Source organism: Calypte anna, chromosome 6 (assembly GCF_003957555.1).
Source record: "Calypte anna isolate BGI_N300 chromosome 6, bCalAnn1_v1.p, whole genome shotgun sequence".
In the NCBI taxonomy this organism is placed as follows: domain Eukaryota; kingdom Metazoa; phylum Chordata; class Aves; order Apodiformes; family Trochilidae; genus Calypte; species Calypte anna.
Genome location: NC_044252.1, coordinates 18,261,115 through 18,285,621, shown reverse-complemented (window position 1 = coordinate 18,285,621; position 24,507 = coordinate 18,261,115). Strand labels below are relative to the sequence as shown.

Here is a 24,507-nt window from a genome sequence, read left to right as displayed (position 1 = left end):
AGCCATGGCCACCAAGAATCACAGCAGTGAACTTGGGCAAGAAAAATCTAATGTGCTATGTATTTCTTTGCACATAGAAACTATGATTTATTAAGCCTCATCATAGAAACAATCCTATATAGACTTTTCACTTCAGATTTTTTAGTAACTTTTTTGATGGCTATTATTGAGAACACTGATATGAAAGATGCATGCTATCTTTGTTTGGGATGGATATCTACTACATTGTGGGCTTTAACCCTGTCTGTTTTGGTTTTTTGTCCTCTATCCACCCTCTTGTGTCCTTGGCTACAGTTTGTATCACAATGCAAGGTGGTATCACAATGCAAGTCTGATCTGATGAAACCACAATTAGTGCTGATCCATGCCTATGATGGGAAGAGAACACAGACCAATAACACGGGGTTGCTGGCCTCTTATTAGGCAAGCCTGTTGCTCGTCTTGTCTTTTCACCCTCAGTTCTCTTTGTTCCTGTCCTCACTCTGTATCAATAACTTATATCGAAGTTCAGTGTCACATGTTGCTGCAAACCTGGTTTCATTTGGCTCTAGATATACTCTTCCCCTAAGAAGTCAGACGTTAGCTCCACAAAGCAAACATTATGCAGATATTAATCAAAGTTTGGCACATTTTAGTAATGTGTTTATGTTTCATAAACTGGGAGTTTAAGTTTCTAATAACATTAGACATTATCCATGTTCATTTTAGATACCCATACTTCCTTACTATTAAAAAGGAGACTATTTGCTAGTGTAGCTGAAATTATTCCTGTATTGGGGCAAGAGAATGTCTTAAGAAAAACCATATTGAGTAGTAATTTCTATTCTCTTTATTTTGTTCAGCTGTAAATAATCTAGACAACAGATCAAATAACTATTGACGTAGAGAATAACATAAACAATGTCAAACAAGGATTTTGAACAGTGTGTTTTGAGGTCAGTAACCTGTGTGCCTAGAACTTTGATCATGCTGGTAACAGCCAAATGACATAACTTAGGTGGATGTCCATGCAAAGATAAATAAGTAGCTTTTCACTGATTTTCACAAGCAGAACAGCAAAATGTCAGTGCAGTGAAAATGTATGTTTCCAATATGCTCAAGGAGCTTCAATGAAGGAAGCTAATACTAATGAGTTTATTTGCTGAAGCTGCAAGCAATCATTTGTTTGATTGATTTTTAAACTTAAATGGATCCTGTTTTTGATAAGAAGCATGGAGAAGGAGTCTTTCCAGGACCCCACAAGATCAAATCGAAGACGTCATGTCCTATCTAATGAAATGTAAGTTTGGTGGCTAATCAGCCAACCCAAAGCTTTTCTAGATTAATAGCAAATTTGCTGACACTGCAACTTCTAGGGAACTGAAGGTGTTTCTTGAATCATTGGCTCAGAAAAACGGGAATTGAGATATTCTGTTGTTTTTCAAACAGAAAAAGAGATTTCCATTGCAGCACTGACCCTGCCTGGGCAAATGAGTTTAAAATCTGAAAATTACTCTGAAATACTGCAACTACATTTTCCAGTTGGGGTGGTATTTCATTTCCATTTTGGGTAAAACTGATCCAAATAGAGGTTTTAGTTTGAAGGCGAGACCTGGCAGCAATTCCCTACTGAGCTCTCATTACTTTTTGTTTTAGTATTGGTACTTTTGGTTCTTAAATAGGACGTGACAAGATTACCTATTTCCAGGTTGTGAAGTGTCTGAAGATACATGGTTACAGAGCACTACAGAAGTGCAAAGTATTTAAATTCAGAATTTCACCTCTCAGGAGTATCCCCTTGCCCCACCAAAAAGGCTGTTGGTGGCTGACCCTCGGCTGTTAACAGTTGTTAGCGATCCCCTGACAGTTTGCTGGCTCCTGCTCCTGTCTTAGTATCTTCTTCCTTTTTCCTAATTTTTTTTTTTTTGTTTTAAACACAGACTTTCTAGCTGACTAAAACTAGGGCTCCAGCCTGGTTTCTCTCTGCAGGAAAGAGATCTCTCTGGTGGTTTATTTTTGTTTGTTTGTTTGTTTGTTTTGTTGGAGGGTTTTTTTTTTAATGTTTTCATTGATGAAGTCTTTTTTGCTAATCCTATGAAAGCAGTCATGATGTGTCAATCCAGCACTGTTTGCATTTGCTCTACAAATTACTTGGTTTATGTATGCATTTGTAGTTTAGTTTGTGTTCTGGGATGATCTAATGTCTGAAAACTTGTCATAAATCTGACAAGTTTTCTTAGTTTAGGATTTTAGGTCAGGCATGTACATTCCAGTTTATGCTAGAGTTCATTTGTGCCTGGGAGGAGAGACTAGATCATGTCATGTAGTTTGTGGGAATTACCTTATTTGCAATCCTTGACCACTGATGCCTCATAACCACTACAGCAGTATTTTCCTCATACCTTCATCTGATGGGGTAGCTGTATCTTCCTTTGTGGCTTGTTATGTGCTTGTGGGGTTTTTTATTTTTTTTATTTTCTCATTTCCTTCTGAGAGGAAATGGAGTGAAGGTAAACTATGTGTCACCTTTGGTATTTAAAGTAAACTTTATAAGTGGAGGAAAAGTAGATCAGTTGGTACTTGGTTTTTTTAGACAAGTCAGGCAAAAAGTATGAGATTGATATCAGTTCTGTTTTCAGCAGATATAAAGAGTTTTTATGATTTAAAAAAGTATCTTTGTCTCCTGTTTTACAGGAGATACCCAATGCTTTGGTTGTCTTTCCATGAGTGAAATTGCTGACATCAAAAGTAACACTGTAGCTTATTTATCCAACTTCAATGTCACAATTAAGTATAAATACAACAAATTTGGTTAGATGTGTTCATGAAATAAAAAGTCTGATTTACAATTCTGGGTTAAAAAGAATAAATGTACCTAGTTAGAATGTTTTAAGTGTGTTTGTTATGATCTACCCTATTGGTCAATGTAACTTAAAATTCAGATCTGTGAGAACAAAGTCCAAGCACCAAGGGTCGGGTGCAAGCATAAAGTTTTATTTGACAAATGACATGGGCAAAGTGTTATAACCCCATGAAGATATGGCAGATATGTCACGAGGAAAAAAGAGAGAGAGAGATAGAGAGAGGGCAAAGAAAAGAATGAGGGAGGGAAAAAGAGTTAGGGAGAGAAAGAGAGGGATATCACCACCCACAGATCCAGAGGTGTCCAGCAATCCTTCCTCTTTGGGATGGGGATCCAATTCCAGATGGGGCAAAGGTCCAGTGCAGGGTGGCAGTTTGGTGGTAGGTGACAACAGATGAACACTACAACACTGCGGTGTTCCATATATACACTGTATTTCCCACCACTCTCAAGGTTCATTCAGGCCCCTGGAATCTCACCCCTAAAATTTCCCACCACTGTCAAGGCTGATTCAGGCTCCAGGAATTTCACCTCTGAGGAGTATCCCCTTGCCCCACCAAAAAGGCTGTTGGTGGCTGAGCCTCGGCTGTTAACAGCTGTTAGTGATCCCCTGACAGTTTGCTGGCTCCTGCTGGGCATTTCAGTCAGTGTGGATCTGAGCCCTAATATTCCATTTGCTGCATTGTCATGTGAAGCAAGAGAATTCAGAAATTCTGCTGAATGGAACCTGACAGTGTCAAAATAATGCTTTGGTCCCAAGGCATTCAGTTACATGTCACTAGTAGAAAATCTGTTGTGCTTTGTGGTACTTGTGTGTTTCTTAAACCCTTTTAGGTTAATATTGAGTGAAAGAACTTGTTTCAATGACTGACATTGATACATGTCAGTCTCTTCGAGTCTTAAGTTCCCACTAGACCAAGTGTACACTCCTATTAGTTATGTTTTAGTAAAAGAAGACAAATATTTTGGTGACACTACAATGCCTGCACTGAAATGCATCTTGCCTCCTATACAGGAGAGGCCCTGGGAGTTATTTTATATTGTTGCTTTGTTTTTGCAGTTTTTTTGTACAGTGCATCCAACGAGAAGACAGAAGTCTATGATTATAGTTCTGTTTTTCTTTTTTGTGTGTGTACATGGTTTGTATGGGCCTTGTGAAAACCGAAAGCTCTAAACTGGCCTCTTGAACAAAAAAAAAAAAATGCATTGTACAGAATAGACTGTTCACTGGAATAACTACTCTGAAAGGTCACGAGTCCAAGGAATATCAGGGGATGTAACTATGACAAACCAACCCAATGTCAACACAATGTTTGGTTGTTTCCCTTCTTTGTTACTAAATAGTTAGAACCTTTAGGAACAAATTTGTCATTTGTAGCACAGCCCTTCCTACAGAAGGCTCTCATTCTTCTCAAACATGAAAAAAAGATTTCTTTCTAAAAAGATGAACTTTGGGGTTTTATTGTCTGTGATTTCAGCTTAATCTCACAAGGACATATTAAATGTTTCTTCAGCATCAAAAACCTAAACAAATACTGGGTTTATCTAACTAATAATAGTCGTAACTAATGCCAGATTGTTCAAGTACTGAATTTTTAACTCCAGATTAGTTGTAGTGTTGGGATGTAAACCTGTGCTTAAATGTTAATTCAGACATACACTTTCCTACTGCTGAAGATGGTTGAGAGGTGATACCAAGGGTGTGGTGTGTTTCCACTGTACACTGATTCCTACCTGTGAACTAGTTTGGAGAAGGAAAATAAAAGCTCTTTGTCATCTCTGCTCTGACACTGTATGTTCCTATCTGAATTAGAGAAGTAATTCACTTTTGTCTGTGTTGGAGGTATGCGTGTCTAGCTAGAATAAATAGTTCAGAGATGCCCTTTTTTTTCATCTTCAACAGTCAAGCATAGAAAGTCTGTTTCCCTGTTCTTATCAGATCCATAATCATGAATGCTTTGGGGAATTTCTTGTCAGCATTTAAGCTGACATTTTGGGTGCTTTTTTATGGGGTGCTTTTTGGAAGCACCTGGTCTAGTGGGAGGTGTCCCTGCCCATGCAAGGAGGTTGGAACTAGATGGTTTTTAAGGTACCTTCCAACCAAAACTATACTATGATTCTATGAAGCTCTGGAAGTGCAGACCAGTGCAAATGAAAACTCCCCATGCAGCTGAGTATTGAGCGGAGAACCAGTTTCTCATCATCTTCTGATGTGGCACTGCTGAATGAGGAAGGGAGAGTCCCTTGTAATTGTCAGCCATTCTGTAGTTGTCTTTCAAAGTGCTTGTTTTGAAACTGTCACTTCCTTCTTGATGGCTTTATGAAGGACCATATGAAAATGCTGAGTTGAAAAAAATAGTGAAGATGTTCAGCCAAGCAAACCCAGTATGTATGCATACACAAGGGTAATTGTGTATAAGGAAGCAGTCAGGAACAAAGACCATTATTTTTTCTATCAAATACTCTGCCACTTTTTGCAGTAATTTTTTATGATGGTGAACAGTATTTCTCAATCAGTGGGTTGTTACGTTGCATGTTTTCCAATTACATTTTGTATATTTAAGTTTGATAGTTAAACAGCAGTACACTGAGCCAAATACTTAGGTATGAGATAAGAGTGAATGGGGCAAACAAGAGGGTATGTCAAATGAGATTTTGGCTTTTTTACATATCTAGTGATTTGCATCCCTTTACCTGGCTTTTAATTTCTTACAAGTGCTCTGCATAATTGAAACTACGGCATGAAAAAAAAAGACTTGCCTTCAGCAGATACTTTATCTTCACAGGCTTGTGCTTCTAGGCAATAATCAAGGACTAGATTTGAAATGCTTACTAATTTCAGGACTTTTATTTGAAATGTCTGAACTAAGGCACTTTTTTTTCCTGTAAAAGAAGGGCACCTACAGCTCTTCCAGGGACCAGTTAAAATTGTGGAGAGTAAATTCACCTGCAAATGAAGCTGCAATTGTCTAGTTGGGCACAGAGATACAGAGGTACCAGCAGGGAAGATTTTAGAAGGAAAAGGTTCTCACTGTTTTGTGACTGCTGCATGCTTTTTTTTTTTCAGTTGGGATGAAAGATGCCAACCACAATCTTTAACCTCATCTCAGAACTGCCAGAAGATAACTGTAAATACCACTTGGGCCACTGCAAAGTCTGGCCAAAGGGATGGGCAGGCTGGTAAGATCAGACTACACTATGTACTCTTCTGACTGTTACTCCCTGGTCTTGGCTATTGTTGTTAGATATGTAAGTTATGTCCTAGTCCAGACAGCTTTTTTCAGGTACTATTCACACTGCCTTTACACTTGGGCCAGGAGATCTATCTAAGCCCTATTTGTCAGCAGTGAAGTGAAAGAAAGATAAGTGCCTTTCTCCATCTTTCTCTCCCTGTAGGTCAGTGAAAGGGAGATAATCTTCAATTCTGAAGGGGAATGGGGCTTTTCTTCATTAAATCAACAGGTTTTAAGTGTCGTTGAAATAAACCTGTACCAAGAGGTAGGTGGGAAGAAGAAGAACTGATGGTCTCAATAGAATCTTTCTAGGCCTCAGTCTGGCAAAGATGTAGACAAATGACTCAATTTTTGCCCTTCATATCCTCTGTCATTTGCAGTCACTTTTCCTGCTTCGATTCATCAGTGTTTAGGGGATGCAGAATTCTTGTCCTAGTTAGCTGTTGTGATAGTAAGGCTTAGCTTTCATAGAATCATAGAATCATAGAACTGGCTGGGTTGGAAGGGACCTCAGAGATCATCAAGTCCAACCCTTGAACCACCGTTGCGGTTGCTAGACTATGGCACTACGTGCCATAAGTCCTGTGATCATGCTGATAATAAGAGAGCTGTTTATGTCCCTTTTCAAATACTCAGTCATTGCATTTTCCACAGGAGAATTCTACACATTTTTAGAGCTATTTTGTCCCATTTAATTTATACATCTATAATTTGTCATCATATAGTTATGTTTGACTGCTGGTCTTCTAGCCCTGCAATTTAAAGTAGGTGAAAAAGAGCATTAAAATATATTTTAAATGTGTCTGCCAACAGTCCTGTGTATGCCAAAAGTACTGTTTTTTCCCCCATTCTGAAAAGAAAATAGGAAGAAATACTGGCCCTCAGACTTGGCACTTTCTTTTTGATATATGTGAATATACTCAAAACAAATCAACAGGATCTGATTCTTTTTTCAAGGAATGTATTTCCTTTGCCATTGTATGTTCCAGAATTGAATAACCCTTAAAATCTTCCATTTCCTAGAAAAACACTTAGTTTTTATTTAATACTTTGTTCATTATTACAGAAATTTAGTGCCTAAAAGTGGTTACTGTACTTGAAACAGGTACAATATTCCATTGCAGTGTCGGTGGATGGACTGCTGTCCTGCCACAAGGAAATGTAAGTGTGCAATTAAAGGGGGTCTTGCTTTTTTTGGAGTAAGGTAAAAAGCTGACACCCTTTACCTGAGATACGGTAACAGCCCGTGTGTATGCTCCCAGTTATGCTGAAGTTGCAGAGAAAAAGAGGTGTGAAGGAATGACCTCCTCTTCTGCAGTGGACTGGTTGCATTTGCAGTCAGTTTCTGTGTCAGGGATGGAGAAGGGGACATCAGCAGCAAGTATTCCTCATATCCTGAGCAGTCTGAAATTAACAAGGCAAGTTCATAAAGTGTAACCAACCAGCTGCCTAGACCTGCCAACAAGTGGTAAGGAGATCCCTGCCAATCCAGGCAGCAGCCTTCTGGTTTTTAGTTTAAAGCATAATTCAGTAATTTAGGGAGTTCTCAAAGAATTTAGTAGCTTTGGAAGCACCACAGCTTCTAGCAATGTGTATAGCCTCCTTGCTTCCTGCCCTCTTCTGGGCTTTTGGGCTTGCAATCACAGCATTTGTTTGTGCATTATGATTTGAGGAAAATTTAGTGTTTGAATCATCTTCAGAACAGTGGTTGCTGTTTTTTAGGAAGAAAATTTTACTTTTGTTTGTTCTCAAACACTCTTTCTGCATTTCCCCAACTTCATGTGCATGTTTTTTCTGTGGCTTGTGCCCAGTTACCTAAATGTAATGTTCTGGTCCCAGCCAAGAAGAGGAGAGAATGTCACATTACCTCTCATGAAGCAATTACTTAATATAGTGTCTCTTTTTGGAGGCAGTTGGAGTAGCTCTTCATTCTGAGTAAGTTTTTTTAGTGGAGGGCCTGTGTCCTGTACAAATTGATGTGTAAGGAGGAGCCATTATATGACCTGTTTTTGCTTCAAGGACAATCATCCATATAGTGACTGGCAGTCTATAGGAACAAATGACCTTCATGTGCAGAGCCATTAGTGTTTCTTTTCAAGTATACACATGATCCCACAGCACAGGCCACGCCTGGGTTTATGTCCGCTTGGTATTTAATATATTTCATTCAAAAAACATTTTACATTTGGATCACCCAGTGGTCGGGGAGTAAATCTCAGTCACAGTACTATCAGTGCTGTGCACAGAAAGCCAAGATACTAAAATAACATGAGGTCAGACACACTCAAGGTCACACGAGTCCCTCTAAGCAGTTGAGGAAACACGTGACAATGTAGACAAAAGCTTGAACATCGATGCAGATGCACAGATACCTTGGTGTGAGGTACAAGGCATAGCTGTGATCTTGGACACAGAGGTCTCCAATACACGGATCCCCGAGTCACGAGTGTGCCTGTGGATAACTCTGAAACGACCGTGACACCGCAGCCGGTTTCAGGGGCCGATGTGCACCAGCGATGGGGTCACGGGAGCGAAGTCACACTGCAGCGGCACGGCGTGCCAGATCCCTGTGTCACATTGCCCTTGCCAGCCTGAACCGTGCGAGTAGGAGAGCCGGGGGAGGGAGAGAAGGAGAGAGGAAGACAGGGAGGGCCCGCCCGCCCCAGCGCGCTCCTGGGCCTGCTTGCGGAGGCGCGCAGGTGCCCGGCGCGGTGGTCGGGACCGCGTACGATAGGCGAGCGGGGGTGGGGGTCGCCGTGTCCCCGGCGGAGGGCGGTGGCCGCCCCCCTGCAGCGCTGCGGTGAGGACGCCTGCGCCGTGCGCCACCGGCGACAGGGGGCGGGCGCCGCATCCCCAGCGCACGGAGCTGCGGGCACGGGCGGCGGCGTGAGCTGAGGCTCCGCCGCACCCAGACAGAGCTGAGCCGGGAGACAAAGAGGAGAGGCGGCCGCCATGGGGGAACAGCTCCGCGCCCAGGCAGCTAACCCGGCGGGGCCGCCACCCGCCACCTCCTGCTCGCTGCTCGGCGGGTTGTTGCAGAATGGCTTCCACTCCCCTAACCAGCCGCTGGGCAACGGCGGCTGCGGGGAGGCACCGCACCCGCTGCTGCTCCGCCCGGAACTGCCGCCGCTCAGCCACGGCTCCCCGGCCAAGAAATGCAGGCTACGCCGGAGAATGGACTCGGGCCGGCGGCACAGGCCACGTAAGTGTGAGCGCGGCGGCACTGCGGGGCGGCGTCGGCTCCGCTCGGCGACGCGGCCCCCTCCGTGCGGCACTGCCGCAGCCCGGCGGCCCTCTACACGGGCCCGGTGTCGGGGACCACGGGTCCCGCTCCGCCCCCCCTGCAGAGCGCTGCCTGGCCAGGGCTGCCAGCCACCCGGCTCCCGAGCCGCCGGCGTTCTACCTTCCTCCTCCCCTCTACCGCCGGCAGACCGGGCGGGCGGAGCGTGGGCTCCCGGTGCCGGCCAATGCGGCGGCAGCACTCGGGCACGGCCCCGCTGCCGTGTGGGCCGAGCCCGCCCTGCGCCAATGGGGCGGCAGCGGGCGGGGAGCGGCGGCCCGGCGGCCCGGCACAAACGCGGGCGGGCGGTGACTCCCAGCTCCGCACCGCGTCGGGCGGCGCCCAGAGTCCCACCGACTGCCGCCGCTCCCCGACGCGCCCATGAAGCTCATAGTGCCCAAGCAGCACTGTAAGTAACGCCCGGGGGGGGCCCGACCTTGGTGCTGCTGTGCAGTGAGTGCTGGGATGGCTCTGCGGGCTTAGTACGCGCTTCTTCTCCAAACATAGTTAGAATTAAGGAAAAAGTAGACCTGGCAGCTAAGTGCAAGTTATTCTGAAAAGAAAAGAAAAAAAAAAGTATGAGTCTCAGACATCCGTATTTGTAGTGTACTTAATTGTATGAGGCTTATTGATTAATAGTATATTAGTGTATTTTATTTACTTGATCATAGCTAACTTCTTATTTGTAGGTTTGAAGCTATTGATTAATGCCCTGGTGAACTCTACAAGTAAAACACTTCAAAGGAAAATAATGCTCCGTTTCTTGCAGTCCTACTTTACAAACCCTTCTAATAAAGCCACGAAATGCTTGCTTCTTTGTTAAAAGTTCAGCGTGTTCCAAGGGTAACTGGGGATAGTCAGGATCACAGTTACCCACTGCCAAAACTTAAAGATGTTTCTACTCAGTATGAAGAGGAGTGCATTCAGCTACTCTGGATTTTTTTTTCTTTTTTCTTTTTTCTTTTTTTTTCTTAACATTTTAAAAGCCTTTTCTGTATAAACAGAACAAAATAGTCAGAAACAGCCTTAAAGAGCTGCAGCCTTCACAGAGCTGCTCATTAGCCAGTGCATTCTCCAACTTTTTAAATGTTTGCTGAGCTACACATACAACTTTCCCTTGCTGTGTTCTATTGATAGCTCACATAGAGCTTACAATACCTATAGATACTGTTACCAAATTCAGCATTTTGGTGACCAAATAATTCTCTGCCATAAACTGCTTTTTTAGGTTTTGTCTAGCTTCACATTTTCATTCAGAAACAAAAATTGTAGAAAGTGGACTAATTTACATTTTGATTTGTTGTAACTATGGAGAGGCAGTTGCAAATCCAACTCTTCATAATATTAAAAACTATTTTGAAGCCAAGAATAAAGCTTTTTAGGACTCACATAAACACATGAATAAGAAAAAATGGGGAATATGTTGTTTTCCTCACCATCTTGAGGGGGAAAAGAGCCCATCAGGGTAAAAGAATGTACATTACTGACTTCATTTCCTAAATAATATGCCAGCTAGTGATGGGGTTTAGTGTATTGTGTGTAATATATTTCATGAAACCAGCAGGTGAGGGAAGTGCTTTGTAGGACTATTTTGTTGGTAATTTATTTGCTAAATTAAATACATTCATTCTCACTGAACCTTCGCTTTTTGATTAATGTGATTAATTTTTTTTTTTTTAATTTTGTACACTTATAAATTTACAATTTAGTGTTAGTCTTGAAGGAAAATATGATTGCATGTTTTCACTAGCTTAAATAAATCCATTAAATTACAGTCCAGTTGTTCTTGTACTGTATAGCTTTCTATTGTAGCTATCTCTATTGAATACTATGCAGTCCCATTTTGCTGTTTTTTGTATTTAATTCCAGCCTTTGCAGATGTTTGTTCTGTGTGTGCTTAAGGACACATTGCAAAATGAAGTGCCATTGCCACATGGCATGTAAGACTTCAGTATTGATTGCAAGGTTTGCTTTGCCTTGTGGAGAAGATGATGAGATAACAGGCATTTCCCAATATTTTAAGAAATGCAGCCTGTCTTTCTCTGGCAACTATTTCTTTAAATCTTTATAAATTCTATGTTTTCCTGGTTGTTTTTGCTTCTGCCAAAATGAAGTAGACTTTTATATTCCAAGGTCTTCTTTCTTTTCTGAGAAGGGAAGATTTCCTGGGAAACCAGTGTGCTTTGCTAATTAGCCTGTGGTGAGAGAGGATCTGGGGACTAACCTATCTTCCTTTTGACTCACCTGCTGCTTGGAGGCTTGTCTTTGTTTTTTTTCTTTAGCTGAATGAGATGAGTTGTTAGGGATGGTAGGCTGAAGTCAGTTTTCTGGTTCAAATCATTAGTGCAGGCCCTTTGTGAGATTAGGGTTTGGATTACCTTTCTGTGTCGCAGCACAGTGTAATGGATACAGGTGAGTATCTGTTACGAGTGACACTGTCTCCCACAGCATCCTTGGGGCTAAACTGAAGAAGTGTGGCCTGGATGATGGGGTAGTGAGGTGGATCAGGAGCTGGTTGAAGGAGAGAAGCCAGAGAGTTGTAGTCAATGGGATGAAGTATACCTGGAAGTCTGTTTCTAGTGGAGTCCCTCAAGGGTCACTACTGGGACCAGTACTATTCAATATATTTATTGATGACCTGGATTAGGAAATAGAGTGTACTATCAGCAAGTTTGCTGATGACACAAAACTGGGAGGAGTGGCTGACACCCCAGGTGCTCCTGGGGTGCTGCTATTCAGAGGGACCTGAACAGGCCTGAGAGTTGGGCAGGGAGAAATTTAATGAATTACAACAAGGGCAAGTGTAAAGTCTTGCATCTGGGAAAGAACAACCCCAGGTACCAGTATGGGTTGGGGACTGAGCTGTTGGAGAGCAGCTCAGGGGAAAGGGACCTGGGGGTGGTGGTGGATGGAAGGATGACCATGAGCCAGCAATGTGTCCTTGTGGCCAAGAAGGCCAATGGCATCCTGGGGTGCATTAGAAGGGGGTGGTTAGTAGGTGGAGAGAGGTTCTCCTCCCCCTCTACTCTGCCCTGGTGAGGCCACATCTGGAATATTGTGTCCAGTTCTGGGCCCCTCAGTTCCAGAAAAACTGAGAGCTGCTTGAAATAGTCCAGTGCAGAGCAACCAAGATGATTAAGGGAGTGGAAAGGAAGGACATCTTTCCCTTGTGAGGAAAGACTGAGGGAGCTGGGTCTCTTCAGCTTGGAAAAGAGGAAAATGAGGGATGACCTCATCAGTGTTTATAAATATGTAAGGGACAAGTGCCAAGGGGACAGAGTCAAGCTTTTCTCAGGGGTGACTGACAACAGGACAAGGAGCAATGGTTAGAAACTGGAGCACAGGTGGTTCCATATAAATATAAGGTGGAATTTTTTTCACTGTGAGGGTGACAGAGCTCTGGCTCAGGCTGCACAGGGAGGTTGTGGAGTCTCCTTCCCTGGAGACATTCAAAGCCCACCTGGACATGTTCCCTGCTATAGGTGCCCTGTTTTGGCAGGGCGATTTGAGGTCCCTTCCAACTCCTAACTTTCTGTGATTCTATGATGCCATGCACTGTGAAGTGCTTCAGAAAAGACTAAAATACCAAAACTGTGTGAATTCTGCAAATTTCAAAAGCCTGTTTAAGTGTCATGTTTTTCAGTTCAAATGTGTTCTTTGAATAGAAGAAAGAAAAAGAGCAGTTAAGTACCTTCATCCATCTCTGTGAAACAGCATTGTAACCAAGCAGATCAAAGATTTCAGCATTGCAGTTAACTAGACAGGTGCTTCTCAGCATTATTCTATATCAGACACAGGGAAGAAGCCAGCTGGATGTCTTTGGTATGTTGCCTTTCCTAAATTAAGATAAAGCTTTGGGGTCTCTCTTCAAACTGGTATCTTATATCTCACTCCAAGTCAGCTGGTAATTGTTAAGATGTCAAAGAATGTGTATTTTGAGGCATATTGACTGTCTAACCATAGCAGTTATAACACATACTAGTTGTAATTTCTAAACACTTTGAGTTGTATATTTACAAGTAAAGAACACTTTTGGTAATTAGGTTGTTAAACCTGTGATTATTTGACTGCAGCATGATTATGTAGTACTTTTTAAAGCTAGGTGGGAACTGGAAAACCCGGGCTTTTTTTCTTGGGGTGATGCCAAATTTTGAATGTTGTATATTTTGGTGAGGTACACAGGAGTGAGACAAAGTACTTGGTTAGACTAAGTAAGTAAGTAAGATGGTTACTGAAATTTTGTTCAAGGCATTGGAATATCGCAGTCTTTTCATCTCAGGAATTGCCTCAAGTGATTAATGTTAGTTTCCAGCTGGCTTTAATGTAGGTGGGAATAAAGGTTGCCCAAGGAATAGAACTGGTCATGGCAAATGGAACTACTTGGCTTGTGGTTCAACATCCTGTGAGTTAAAACTGCTTCTCATCCTTACTAACAAGATAACACATTGACAAGAGGAATGGGAAACTTATACAGTTAATGATTGCTTTACAAGTTTGGCTTTTATTTGTTGAGGTTTTGGTTGGTTGGTTTGGGGTTTGGTTTTTTTGGGTTGTTTTTTGGTTTTTTTTTTGGTCATTGTTTTTTTGTAAGGAATCTATACAGGCTAGGTAGTAACCTAGTCTCCCTCTGTTATCTTCAGAAATCAGTTTGTGGTAATGTGCATATTTGTGAATTGTCACAACTGTTCAGCAAACAGCTGTGTCTTTTTGGGTATGAAGTTTTTGAGTTTGCGTTGTGGTTTTTAGTTGAGTGTTTTTTGCATTTTTTTTTTTTCATTTTCTGCTGTGGTGATAGTCAAGCAGTGCATTCTGCTGAAAATGAATTAGAAAGCTTTGCCTCATGCATGCGCATGGCTTATTTAGCTCTAGTTCTGTAAGGTCTGACGAAACTTCCATTACTAAGCAGACATAATTAACTTTTTAATATATATATATGTGTTTTGTTCAAAGGAGTACAAATACTTCTATTTTACAATGTGTTTGGGTTGCTCAGAATAATGGTCCGAAATAGGAAGTACTTGAAAAATATATGTAAGCTATTTTCTTAATTTTTAATAGAAAACAGCTTTCAGAAGCTGAGAATACTATCCCATCTTATATGTGACTCTTGTTTTGGTTTTTATTTTCTGTTCTTATTTTTGTCTCTCCCCTCTTTGATCCCAATTTAAACAAAAGGTTCTTAAACTTTCAAGGCATCAAACAATGCAAATTAAATGCAAATGAAAAATGTAAATTAAGTAATGGGGCTTTGTCATATGTGTGTCCAGGAAAAAAGCAGCTAAACAAACCTAAGATATTTCATCTGAGATTTAGGACTGAGATATCAGAATTTTGATACCACCATTCAAGTTATTGATAAAAAATTGAGATCCTGTACCTGTGTTCATGGTACAGCTCTTCTAGGAGAAGCTGAAACAGTTTTGGCAAAAGAAAAAACTTGAAAGTTTGACATGAATAAATCTAGGGCCCAGGTAGAGAGAAGAGAGCTCTATCAATCAAACTTCAGGCACAATCACCTTCTAAAAGCTGAGGAATAAGAAGATTCAGCTAATTGTATGTGGTGGTTGTTTAAACATCTAAAAAGAGTGACCCTTGGTTATCCTGTTTAATGGAGGAAAATGTTACTTAGTGACCTAGGAGTTCCCTTTCATTCCTGCTTCTCCTGATCTTGTCCATGTTGTAATTTCATCTTCACAGTCTACACTTCCTCCTTATGTTGCACATTAAGTACAGGAATTTTTTTTTTTTGGATTCTCAGTGTAATATCCCTTATGGGAATAGTCTTATGGGCTCATACTCTTCATAGTTTTTGCAGAAACTAGGTAAAACATGTAATGGAATTTCTTGTGAGTGAACCTTTCCCCTAGATAGCACAGCTGTTGGTGTGCATCAGATTACTTAATTATGCAATGCTGTAAATACCTTCTGTTTGCATTCTCACATGCTTCTGCAGCTAGATTTTGGAGTAATGGAGATGTTAATCTAAAGATAACAAACCAGAAAGTAGTTGGTGCAGTTTAACATAAGGATAATTGATTTTTCTTAAGAGGGTAAGCAGAGTCTTTTGATCTTTTGCTAGGCTTTAAAGAATGCATGATTCATCTTGATGCTCTCTGTATCAGATCTATAGGCCCTAGAACTGCATTTTATGCTTTTGCTATTTTTAGGACCTACTGTATTGTAGCAAGACAGTAGAATATTTTATTTTTTCCACAACAAATTGCACTGATTCAATAAGTATTTTCTGCTACATATCCGGTGTCTTCATTTTTCATGCTAAATCACACAATTTTGAAAAACTGTTATCAGCCTACAATGTGGATGTGATGGATTTCACTTCCTTCTTCTGGCTTTCCTGGCTCTTAAGAAACTGGACATTTATGCAGGTTACCAATGAAATGCTGGACTACCAATTTAAAACTAACAACAAAACCCCTTATCAATCCAAACCAAAAAACCCCTCCATCATTTCCCCTTCATTTTCCCTCAGGTCTGTGAAGACTGTAACCACAGAAATACGCCCTGGTTGTAGCAATGAGCGCCCTAATAATTTTGATGGCCTCTGAATGGTCTTACTGTCTGTATTCAGGGAGGCTGCAAAACCCAGGAGAACCTTGCAGTCTGCACACTTCCATTAGCACTGCATTCGGTGTTGTCAGGAAAGTTTTAATTGTATGGGTACCAGATAAAGTGGGTTATCTAAAGATACTGAGAAGAGCTGATGTTGCTTCAGTGGTGCATTTCGGTTTGGAACATATTGATAGTAACAAGATAAAATTAATACATTTTTAAAAGAACCACTGGAATACAGTTTCTTCTGTCACAGCAGTTTTACAGAAGTTATATGAATTTCAATGGGACTTGTCAGGAACTTCTGAGACTTGGGTTTTGTCCTAACTGGCCAGTCAGTAAAAATAGTTATCACCTTTATTGCAGGTGATTTCAACATAGCTGCTGTCAGCAGCTGCAAAGAAAACCAAGCTGCTGTTTTGCGTAACTGTAATGTCAGTTGTGGGCTGATCATGTGCTCTTTATTTGTGTTGAAAAAAGCTGCTGCTGTTCTTGGAGTAAAGTTCTTTCTGCAGCTCTGTTTGGCTCACAATAAAATGAAAAAAGCTCAGATTCACAGAGGGAAAAATGAAAAAAGCTCAGATTCACAGAGGGAATAAACTAAAAAAAAAAAAAAAAAAAGAAAGTCTTTTGGCATTTTTGCTTGTTTTTAAAATGTAAACATTAAGTGTGTACCTGTCCCCAAAACTACAAAACTATACAGTTTTGAAATAACTTCACAGTTGTTTTCTACTGTACTTATTTTCTGTTAATTTAGTTATATGTCCTCAAAATGTTAGGATGTTAAATTGTATTGGCAGTCATTTATGAGTAACTGTCAGCTGTTAGCACTTGGGAATTTTATTGTTGGGCTTATGTTGGATGGGAGGATAGAATGTTTCTTCTCTCTCTTAAAGATTAAATCTACACAACAGCTTTAAAGTAACTATTGGTGCAGGTAGATTGTGGTAGATTTTATACTCTTCATGTACAGAATTTGAAGTTGGCTTAGTTAGAAGGTGGTTCTATATGGTACTGTCGAACCATGCTGCTTTAAAAATGAAATTTCCTGCTTGCATAGTTAAGGTGCATCCCAGGAGGAGGCTTGCTGATCCAGTGAGGCAGATAATTAAAGTTCTCAGTAGCTTAAATAAAGATTTGTGTAAATCACTAATGGGATTGGCATCCTGAGCTCCACTGCATTGCTGTGTTGTACAGCGTGGACCAGATCACTTCTGCTTAAATATTTACTTTGTACTTCCCCAAGTTTTTGAGATACAGGTCAGTGTATGGTAACATTTTTCCTCTTTAAATAAGCCTATTTTAAAAATATTTGTTTCAAATTCCTCATTTCAGGGAGCTTCTAAATCCTCAAATTAGACTTCACTGTCTTTGTGTCTTACAACTTGTAGGTCATGGTAAAATAAAGTAGACTTTGCCATAGGTGACAACAGTAGGTGCTCTTAGAAAATAACTGTAAGCAAGCACCTATATGTTATTTTCTGCATTATGCCTTCCTTGCCCTTAGGAAAGGGGGGAGGATCTGATGTGTCAATTATTTAGCATTCATAGCAGTGAAGCAAAGTAAGTTTTAAACATTTGACATTTAAGGATTGGTTATGGAAGGGTGTATTAATAACTGAAATTCAGACTTGTGAATTATTCAGCCAGACAAGAGTGATGCGGAGATCATTGTGGTAAGAAGTAAAAGACTATAAGCTGCTTTCAGCCTGAGGTTGAATAATATATAATACTGAGCTATGATTACCTGATCAGTGTGATCAGTACCTCCTATGCTTATTAAAATCTTTACCCCAAGTTGTTTCCACTTAGGTTCACTGGCAGAAATATCAGTAATGCATGTGGTATCCAAGCTCTGCAGTTTGTATAGCACTAAGTTGGGATGCCCTAGTTGGTAGAATCACATTTCCAGCAAGTCTGCCTGGCTCTCCCTAAAAGTAGGGAGGTGACTGCTGGTTTAGAAATGGATCTTAGATGATAGCCACCTACTCAATACTTTTAATTTCTCTAAGGAGAATCACCAGCTGCTTCCTTCTGCAGTACCTGTGTCTAGATTTTTAAGTTACCTGGCTTACTATTTAAAATGTAATAGTGTAAATATAAGCAGAACAGGCAGAACAACCTTGTTCAGTTAATATCATCTGTCTGTGTTCTCCACAGTGATTTTCCTTGCTATTAGCACAACAAAGGCTTTGGTAGACCTTTGGCTGTGGCAAATACATATATATGCAAATAGCATTTCTTACATAATTGCGTGATAGGCTAACACATATGCCAAGAAAAGGAGCCCGTGCTCAAAGAAAATACTGTCAATAGTAAATACTAAACTCCAACCAGCTCATTCTCTTTCTGCTAATAGGTAATGGTGCATTTCCAACAGCGCTGCTGCTTCTGGTGGGTTGAAGTCTGGAGACTCGCAGCGTAGTGGGAGGATTGGATATTGTTGTTCCTCAGTCTTGTGACTGTGGAAATTTCAGCTGGTCTTGGAAGGGCAATTTTAGATGTTACACAGTGGGAGCGTGACTTGAGAAATCTTGTTCTCCTGTTTGGATGTTTCCTTCTCCTCCCCTTCTCAGTCTATTTTAAGAATTTGTGCCAGGAGTCAGACTGGGTGAAATGCAGTAAATGTATTCTGCCAAGAGATGCTGACTGAAGAGGAAAAAATATTCACATAGTATTAAAACTTGCTTCTTCAGATAAGGGTTTTGAGATTTTCTTTATTCTTTTTCTCAACTGAGGCTTTATGAAGACTTAGAGAGGTGCTTAATACATTTGAATTTGATGTAAGTGACCACTAGCTTTCAGGAGAAGGTGCTGCTACTGTAACCACAAGGTGTATTGCTCAGCAAATGTTTTAAGTGATATGGCTAACCTGTATATTTATAGTGACTTTGTCTTTCTTTCTCCCCAACCCTCTTGTCCTTAGCATTTCCATGGTTTGGAATGGATATCGGTGGAACTTTGGTTAAACTGGTCTACTTTGAACCTAAGGACATTACTGCAGAAGAGGAACAGGAGGAAGTGGAAAACCTGAAAAGCATTAGGAAATACTTGACCTCAAATACAGCCTATGGTAAAACTGGCATTCGTGATGTCCATCTTGAACTGAAAAATTTGACTATGTGTGGACGCAAAGGAAACTTGCACTTCATCCGCTTTCCCAGCTGTGCCATGCACAGGTTCATACAGATGGGCAGTGAAAAGAATTTCTCCAGTTTGCACACTACACTCTGTGCCACGGGAGGTGGAGCTTACAAGTTTGAGGAGGACTTTAGAACGGTATGTGAACAGTTCATAAGGATTCAGTGGGAAGTACTTTGGGAAAACATCATGGGAATCCTTCTATTAAAAATTGCAGAGAAAATAACATTTCTTTGTCCATCCTAGCTGTTTAAGACTAACAGAATCAATTCACATTTGTTAATTGGTAGAATTGCTGAGAACATCAAGGAGGACAGGGGAGGGTATTCTACTTGCTTCTACTGAAGTATTGTTGTGCAGGATGTCTTTGGCTAATGTGGGGTTTCTTTTAGAGTACAGCTGTGATCATCAGATGCTTCACAATCAGCTGAAGATGACTTATGACAACCTAGAAGCCTGAGACCTGGTGTTCATTTCTCAAACTGGATATCTATTAGAAAAACAGAAATTAAACCATACAGTCTGGCAATAAGATGTGGTTTCCTTTCTTATTGTATGAGTCTTCAAGCAGTTAAGAGTCTGGAAGACTACGTATGGAGCAGAGAGAGAAACCATGTATGGAAGTGTGACAATAGCAACTAGCTTTTAATTTAATTTCTGGGACTATGTCATGTGAAGAAAAGCAGTTCATAAGGTAATTAGTTATGGGAATTGGTGAATATGTTATGAGAATATTGGTGTATTGAAATACACTGAGTCTGTGTTTCAGTGCACCACAAAGAGGTCCCAGATCCCCAAGAATTTAAAAATAGCCTCTGCAAGGAGCTCCAGAAGTTGATGTAGATCATGTATCGGGATGCTGCTGTTCATAAGGACTTCAGCAGTAGTCCTAGCTCCTGAATGCTCACTGCAGAAATTGATTGTGGTGACAGAGGCACAGGGAGTCATCAAACAAACTGCACACGAGAGAAACAGTCATTTGGGAGTCAGTTGCCTATTGTGTGAGTGTGTCTACATTTATCTTCTGTAACAGAATAACTGGTCTGCCTATACCAGAACACCTTCACTCAGATTAATGTGAATGATTTACTTGGCAGGCAGGTCTGGCACTTCTGTTCCTAGCTTTTGACCTGATCTTGAGGGCAAGGAATGGCTGCTGGGTGTGACAGGTTGCTGTCTGTCTCTACTTCAGCCTAGGGGAGCTATCATACTAACTTACCCATGGTGTTTGGCTGTAGTGCTTGGCTTTAAGTCCTTAATTTTTAACTCCAGGTATCCATTCTTGCAGTACAAGAGATTTTTTAAATTTGTCAGTATTCCTCACCTGATAACCAAGACCCTAAGGGGAAAAGAGAATGCTCCTTCCAGCTGTTATACTATTGTGCAATCATTTTCAGTAAATATTGGGCATGGAAGCTGCTAGTCTAATGAAGGACTATCAGTTTTTTTAATTGCTGTAGTAGTCCACTACTAGTACCAGATTTCTAGTCTTTTAGTGTATTTGCAAGTCCATTACATGTGACTGATAGAGTCTTCCAAAGTTTATGTTTGTCTTGCGTTGTGTAAGGGTGTTGGCACTACGGCAGAAGGTGTGTTCTAATGCCAATCAGTGTAGCCTCAGTTCAGGTTTTCAAGTGTCCTTCTGTATGTTTAGGGGATGATTTAGGTCATGTTCTCTCATGACAATAGGATGTGACTTTAAGAAGCTGACTATCCTTTTGGAATGTTCGGTCTTCCCAAATTAATTTCTCCTGCATCATGTAATGGCAAATAATGTTGCTTAGTTAAAAATGAATTAATGTCCCTTGTTCCCACATCTATAGAAATGAACTGGAAGTTACTGGTGACTATGACAGTCATTTCTCTCATAGACATTTCATAGCTTTGGCTTTATCTGGTATAAATAAGAAATTTACAGAGAGGGATCTCTCTCTGTCATCTCAGTTGCAATACAGTCAATGTAGCAATTGAACCTGAGACTGTTCTGTTAGATATTGTACAAAAATATGAGGCAATTACTGTGGACTTAGGAATGAAACCTGACATCTCGACAGTGTTGGTTAAATATCCTGTTTGCTTCATCACTTCTAGGTAGCTAGGAAAATGCTACTAAGGCTGACAGGGGTGTTTTGTAGCCTAGAGCAATCAGTGAAGTGCTCTTGAACCTTAGTGAGTGCTTTGGTAACCTCTTAGAGCTGTCCTATTCCACACCTTCCTTTATAGCATGTGTTTCATGGCTCAAATTGTAGTATCTGTAGAATATTACAGAAGCAAAGTACTATCTATTATATGAAAGCTTGCTTGCTTAATCTCTCTCAAAGGGCCGAGTGGCCTGGGTATTGGCACTTAAATTGTCACAATTCATTAGCCATTGTAACAGCAGCTGGATGTCTCAGTGAGTGCTGCTGGCTAAATTGATATTGGACAGCAGCTTCAGGATTGTTCTCTCAAAGCATTCAAGTGTCTGTTTCAAATATCTGATCACTCCAATGCACCTTAGAAGTAGATAACATGCCAAATCTAATATCCTGCTGTTGTGGGATTTAATATTGTATAAGCCTTATATGAAGGAGGTTTTAAATATCCCTGTTGCTGTTACTCTAGAAGCAATGTGGAAAAACTGAAGTATCTTTGTGAATGTTGTTGATTTAATAAAAAAAATCTGTCTAAATGATAGAAAGCTCATGGAACTGGTATAGCTAACATGCTTTTGTTCTGGCACCTTAATTTCCTATGTGCATGCTTTTAAGCTACAGTCTTTCATAATACCTCTTAATGCTTATTGTACTTTCAGAATTGCATAGACTTAGGACAAAAGATCCAACATATTGCGAAACAGCATTTCAGTCCCATGGAAGGAATCCTTCTAAGATTTCAGCAGCTTTTTCTCCTTGTATAGACATGCTAACACCCTGGTTTTACTTGCCTATGCCTATACCTATACCTAATTCTGAATCCCTAAATGAGTTAAGTAAGTTTGATCTAGACATCTCTGGTGTAGCTGTGTTTTAAAACTAAAATGGGAGGCATCTTCTCTTTGCCTTAAGCCTGTCTTCTGTGCAACTGAATCTACAAAGGTAGCTATGTTTCATTTTCTGACCTCCCTCATATGGTGTTGGATAAGAGGAGACATGGGGAAGTCTCCATGGATGCCCAGCAATAATGCTCAGTAGCTTGGCAAATAATTACAATCTGTATGCTTTCCCTAGAAGTAGAAAAATTATATTCATTAGACTAGGCCACAGAAAAAAATTTACCAACCATATGGTTATATTTAATATTAATTGAAGAGCATCAGTAAGTAATTAACTAAAAGAACGGTTTCCAGCTAAGGAGGTTTTTCCTTAGTTTTGAGTCTTGTGTGTTCTTGTTTTATTTCTTAGTTTTCCTTTTCTGATTGGTCTTTGGCTGACTATTTTCAGGTAACAGTGGTGTTAAGAAGTGTGTGAATCTGTTGCTTAATTCTGATCATCCTCCCTCCTTTCCCAACTGTGTACTGCTACCGCCCATACTCTGTAAATGTTCAAGTAACACCACTTCTGTAAAAATAAGGAGAACATAAACTTATTTGCTTATATACCTGTAATGTAAATATGTTCTGACTCTGTGACTTTTCCATAATAGCATGCACACATTTCTCACACAAAAGTATGCTGTTTATGTAATGGTGAATAAATTAAGCTGTCACTCATTTTTATGAAGCTATTCAATACAAATTGTACATAAGAGATGAGGGAAGCAAGAGCCATTCAGACTTTTGTATAAAACCTGCTCTATTGCAAAATTCCTTTTGATTTTAGTGGGTCAAATGTGGGATCTTTGTACTTCTTTCCTGAAAAGTCATCCATAGAACCTGACTTGTCTTGACAGGAATTTTACTGCCTACTTCAGTGGAAGCAGGTCCTGGACCAAAGAACACTTAATGAATAACATTTGGGGCAGGGCAGGAAGGAAACCTTTTACCAGAATAGAAATTAAACTTAGGCCTTGAGCTTGCTCATAAACTGTAAGAGAGAAACTCCTGTTGTTGGAGAGTAATATCCTTGTGCCTATTATTAGCTGGTTCTAAGGCTTGACTTCATGGTATGAACGGAATGACTGTGGGTGACTTGTAGACTGCATTTATCTTTAATAAACTCTCTGTCCTGTGTTGTAGGATGAGTAAGCTGTGTTAAATCTAGGTTAGTGTAATATACTGAAATGTTATCTCACTTGCTTGAGGCGGCTGGACGCTGCTGCCCTGGCTGTAGGTGCTGAACACTAATGTGTAGTCTTGGCTAGAGTTTAAAGTGATGTCCAGAGTATGGGGAGAGTAACCACAGTATTTTTTGTGTTACCACTTTTACAAGAAGCTTGGAAACTCTTCAGAGGGAATGGGGAGAAGCAATGTTCATCTCTCCCCAGTCAAGAGAGGGAAGAGATCCTTACAGGTTGCTGGGTGAGAGAGAGCAGGTCCTCTGCTAAAGATCCTAGACTAATGCTTGCTTTTTTTTTTGACTAAATGTGGTGCAGAGTCCATCTATTCTTGGGCCTCAGCAAATGTTGAGCTTCCCCTTTATTTGTATTAGAGTGTCTTGTGTGGCTGTTTGTTCACCTCAGGGTCTGGGATGAGCTGGGATGGGTGGGAAGGAACTGTAGGGGGAAGTACCTCATCTGAGCTCAGAAAAAAGCAGGGTTGAGGACTGAAGTGAGGGCAATCAAAATACAAAAGAAACAAAGCATGTCTTTATGAAAGTGGAGAAGTAATGGGAGATGGAAGGAAAAGCTAGACTGTAAGCTATTTTAAAAAATAAAAACTGGAGTAATGCCCAGAAGGCATATAAAAGGCAGAGTGGTATAGTAAATGAGGCTGTTGTAATTGGTAATTAAAAACTTCATGTTCATAAGAGTTTCTTAAAAAAAAAAACAAACAAACTTTAATTTCTGATTGGAAGTCCAAGAGACAGATGAACTTGTAACTTCATTGTAGTTTGGATATTCCTGCTCTCGCCAGAACTTGATGACGGTGTGAAAATTCAAATGGGGTGAAATCTTTGAGCTGGACCATCACTGTGCATACCAGTGTTGTTCCATTAGGCTTCAACATTGTTTACATATGTGGCATGGCTGCCCTCAGCTTGCTTCTAGAGAACTGGGCTGTTTTGTGTTTTCATTCTTGATGTGGAAATATTTACTTGCCCATAAAGAAAGAAGTATAACTCAGGCCTTTGATTTCTGTACTTGTATACTTCAGAGCAGCAGCAAGTTAGTATGACATTTCTTTCCTTTTATACTTTCTGGTACTTGAATAAAGCTAAACATTGCTTTACATTATGCATGTTCTTTAAAAGCACAAATCCTAAGGTTAAACACACAGGAGCATTTTCCAGCACTTCTTGCAAGTGTATAGCAAGAGATGGGTTTTCATTCTCTGTGGAACAGCATCTGTAACACAGTAACAA

At 40.5% G+C, this 24,507-nt stretch overlaps 1 protein-coding gene across 4 annotated transcripts in view; it reads left to right on the top strand.

The window, feature by feature from the left end:
- Positions 1-996: 996 nt before the first annotated feature.
- Positions 997-24,507, top strand: part of PANK1 (pantothenate kinase 1) — a 36,632-nt gene continuing 13,121 nt past the window's right edge. Inside the window, exons 1-3 of one of the 4 annotated variants that reach the window (XM_030452829.1) lie at positions 997-1,279; positions 5,910-6,022; positions 18,852-19,204. In XM_030452829.1, coding sequence (XP_030308689.1) covers positions 1,212-1,279; positions 5,910-6,022; positions 18,852-19,204 — 534 coding nt within the window. In that variant the 5' untranslated portion in view covers positions 997-1,211. Of the gene's footprint in view, positions 1,280-5,909; positions 6,023-8,905; positions 9,278-9,648; positions 9,765-18,851; positions 19,205-24,507 lie in introns of those variants that run through there. The other 3 variants (XM_030452828.1, XM_008502016.2, XM_030452830.1) reach the window with 3 other exon arrangements.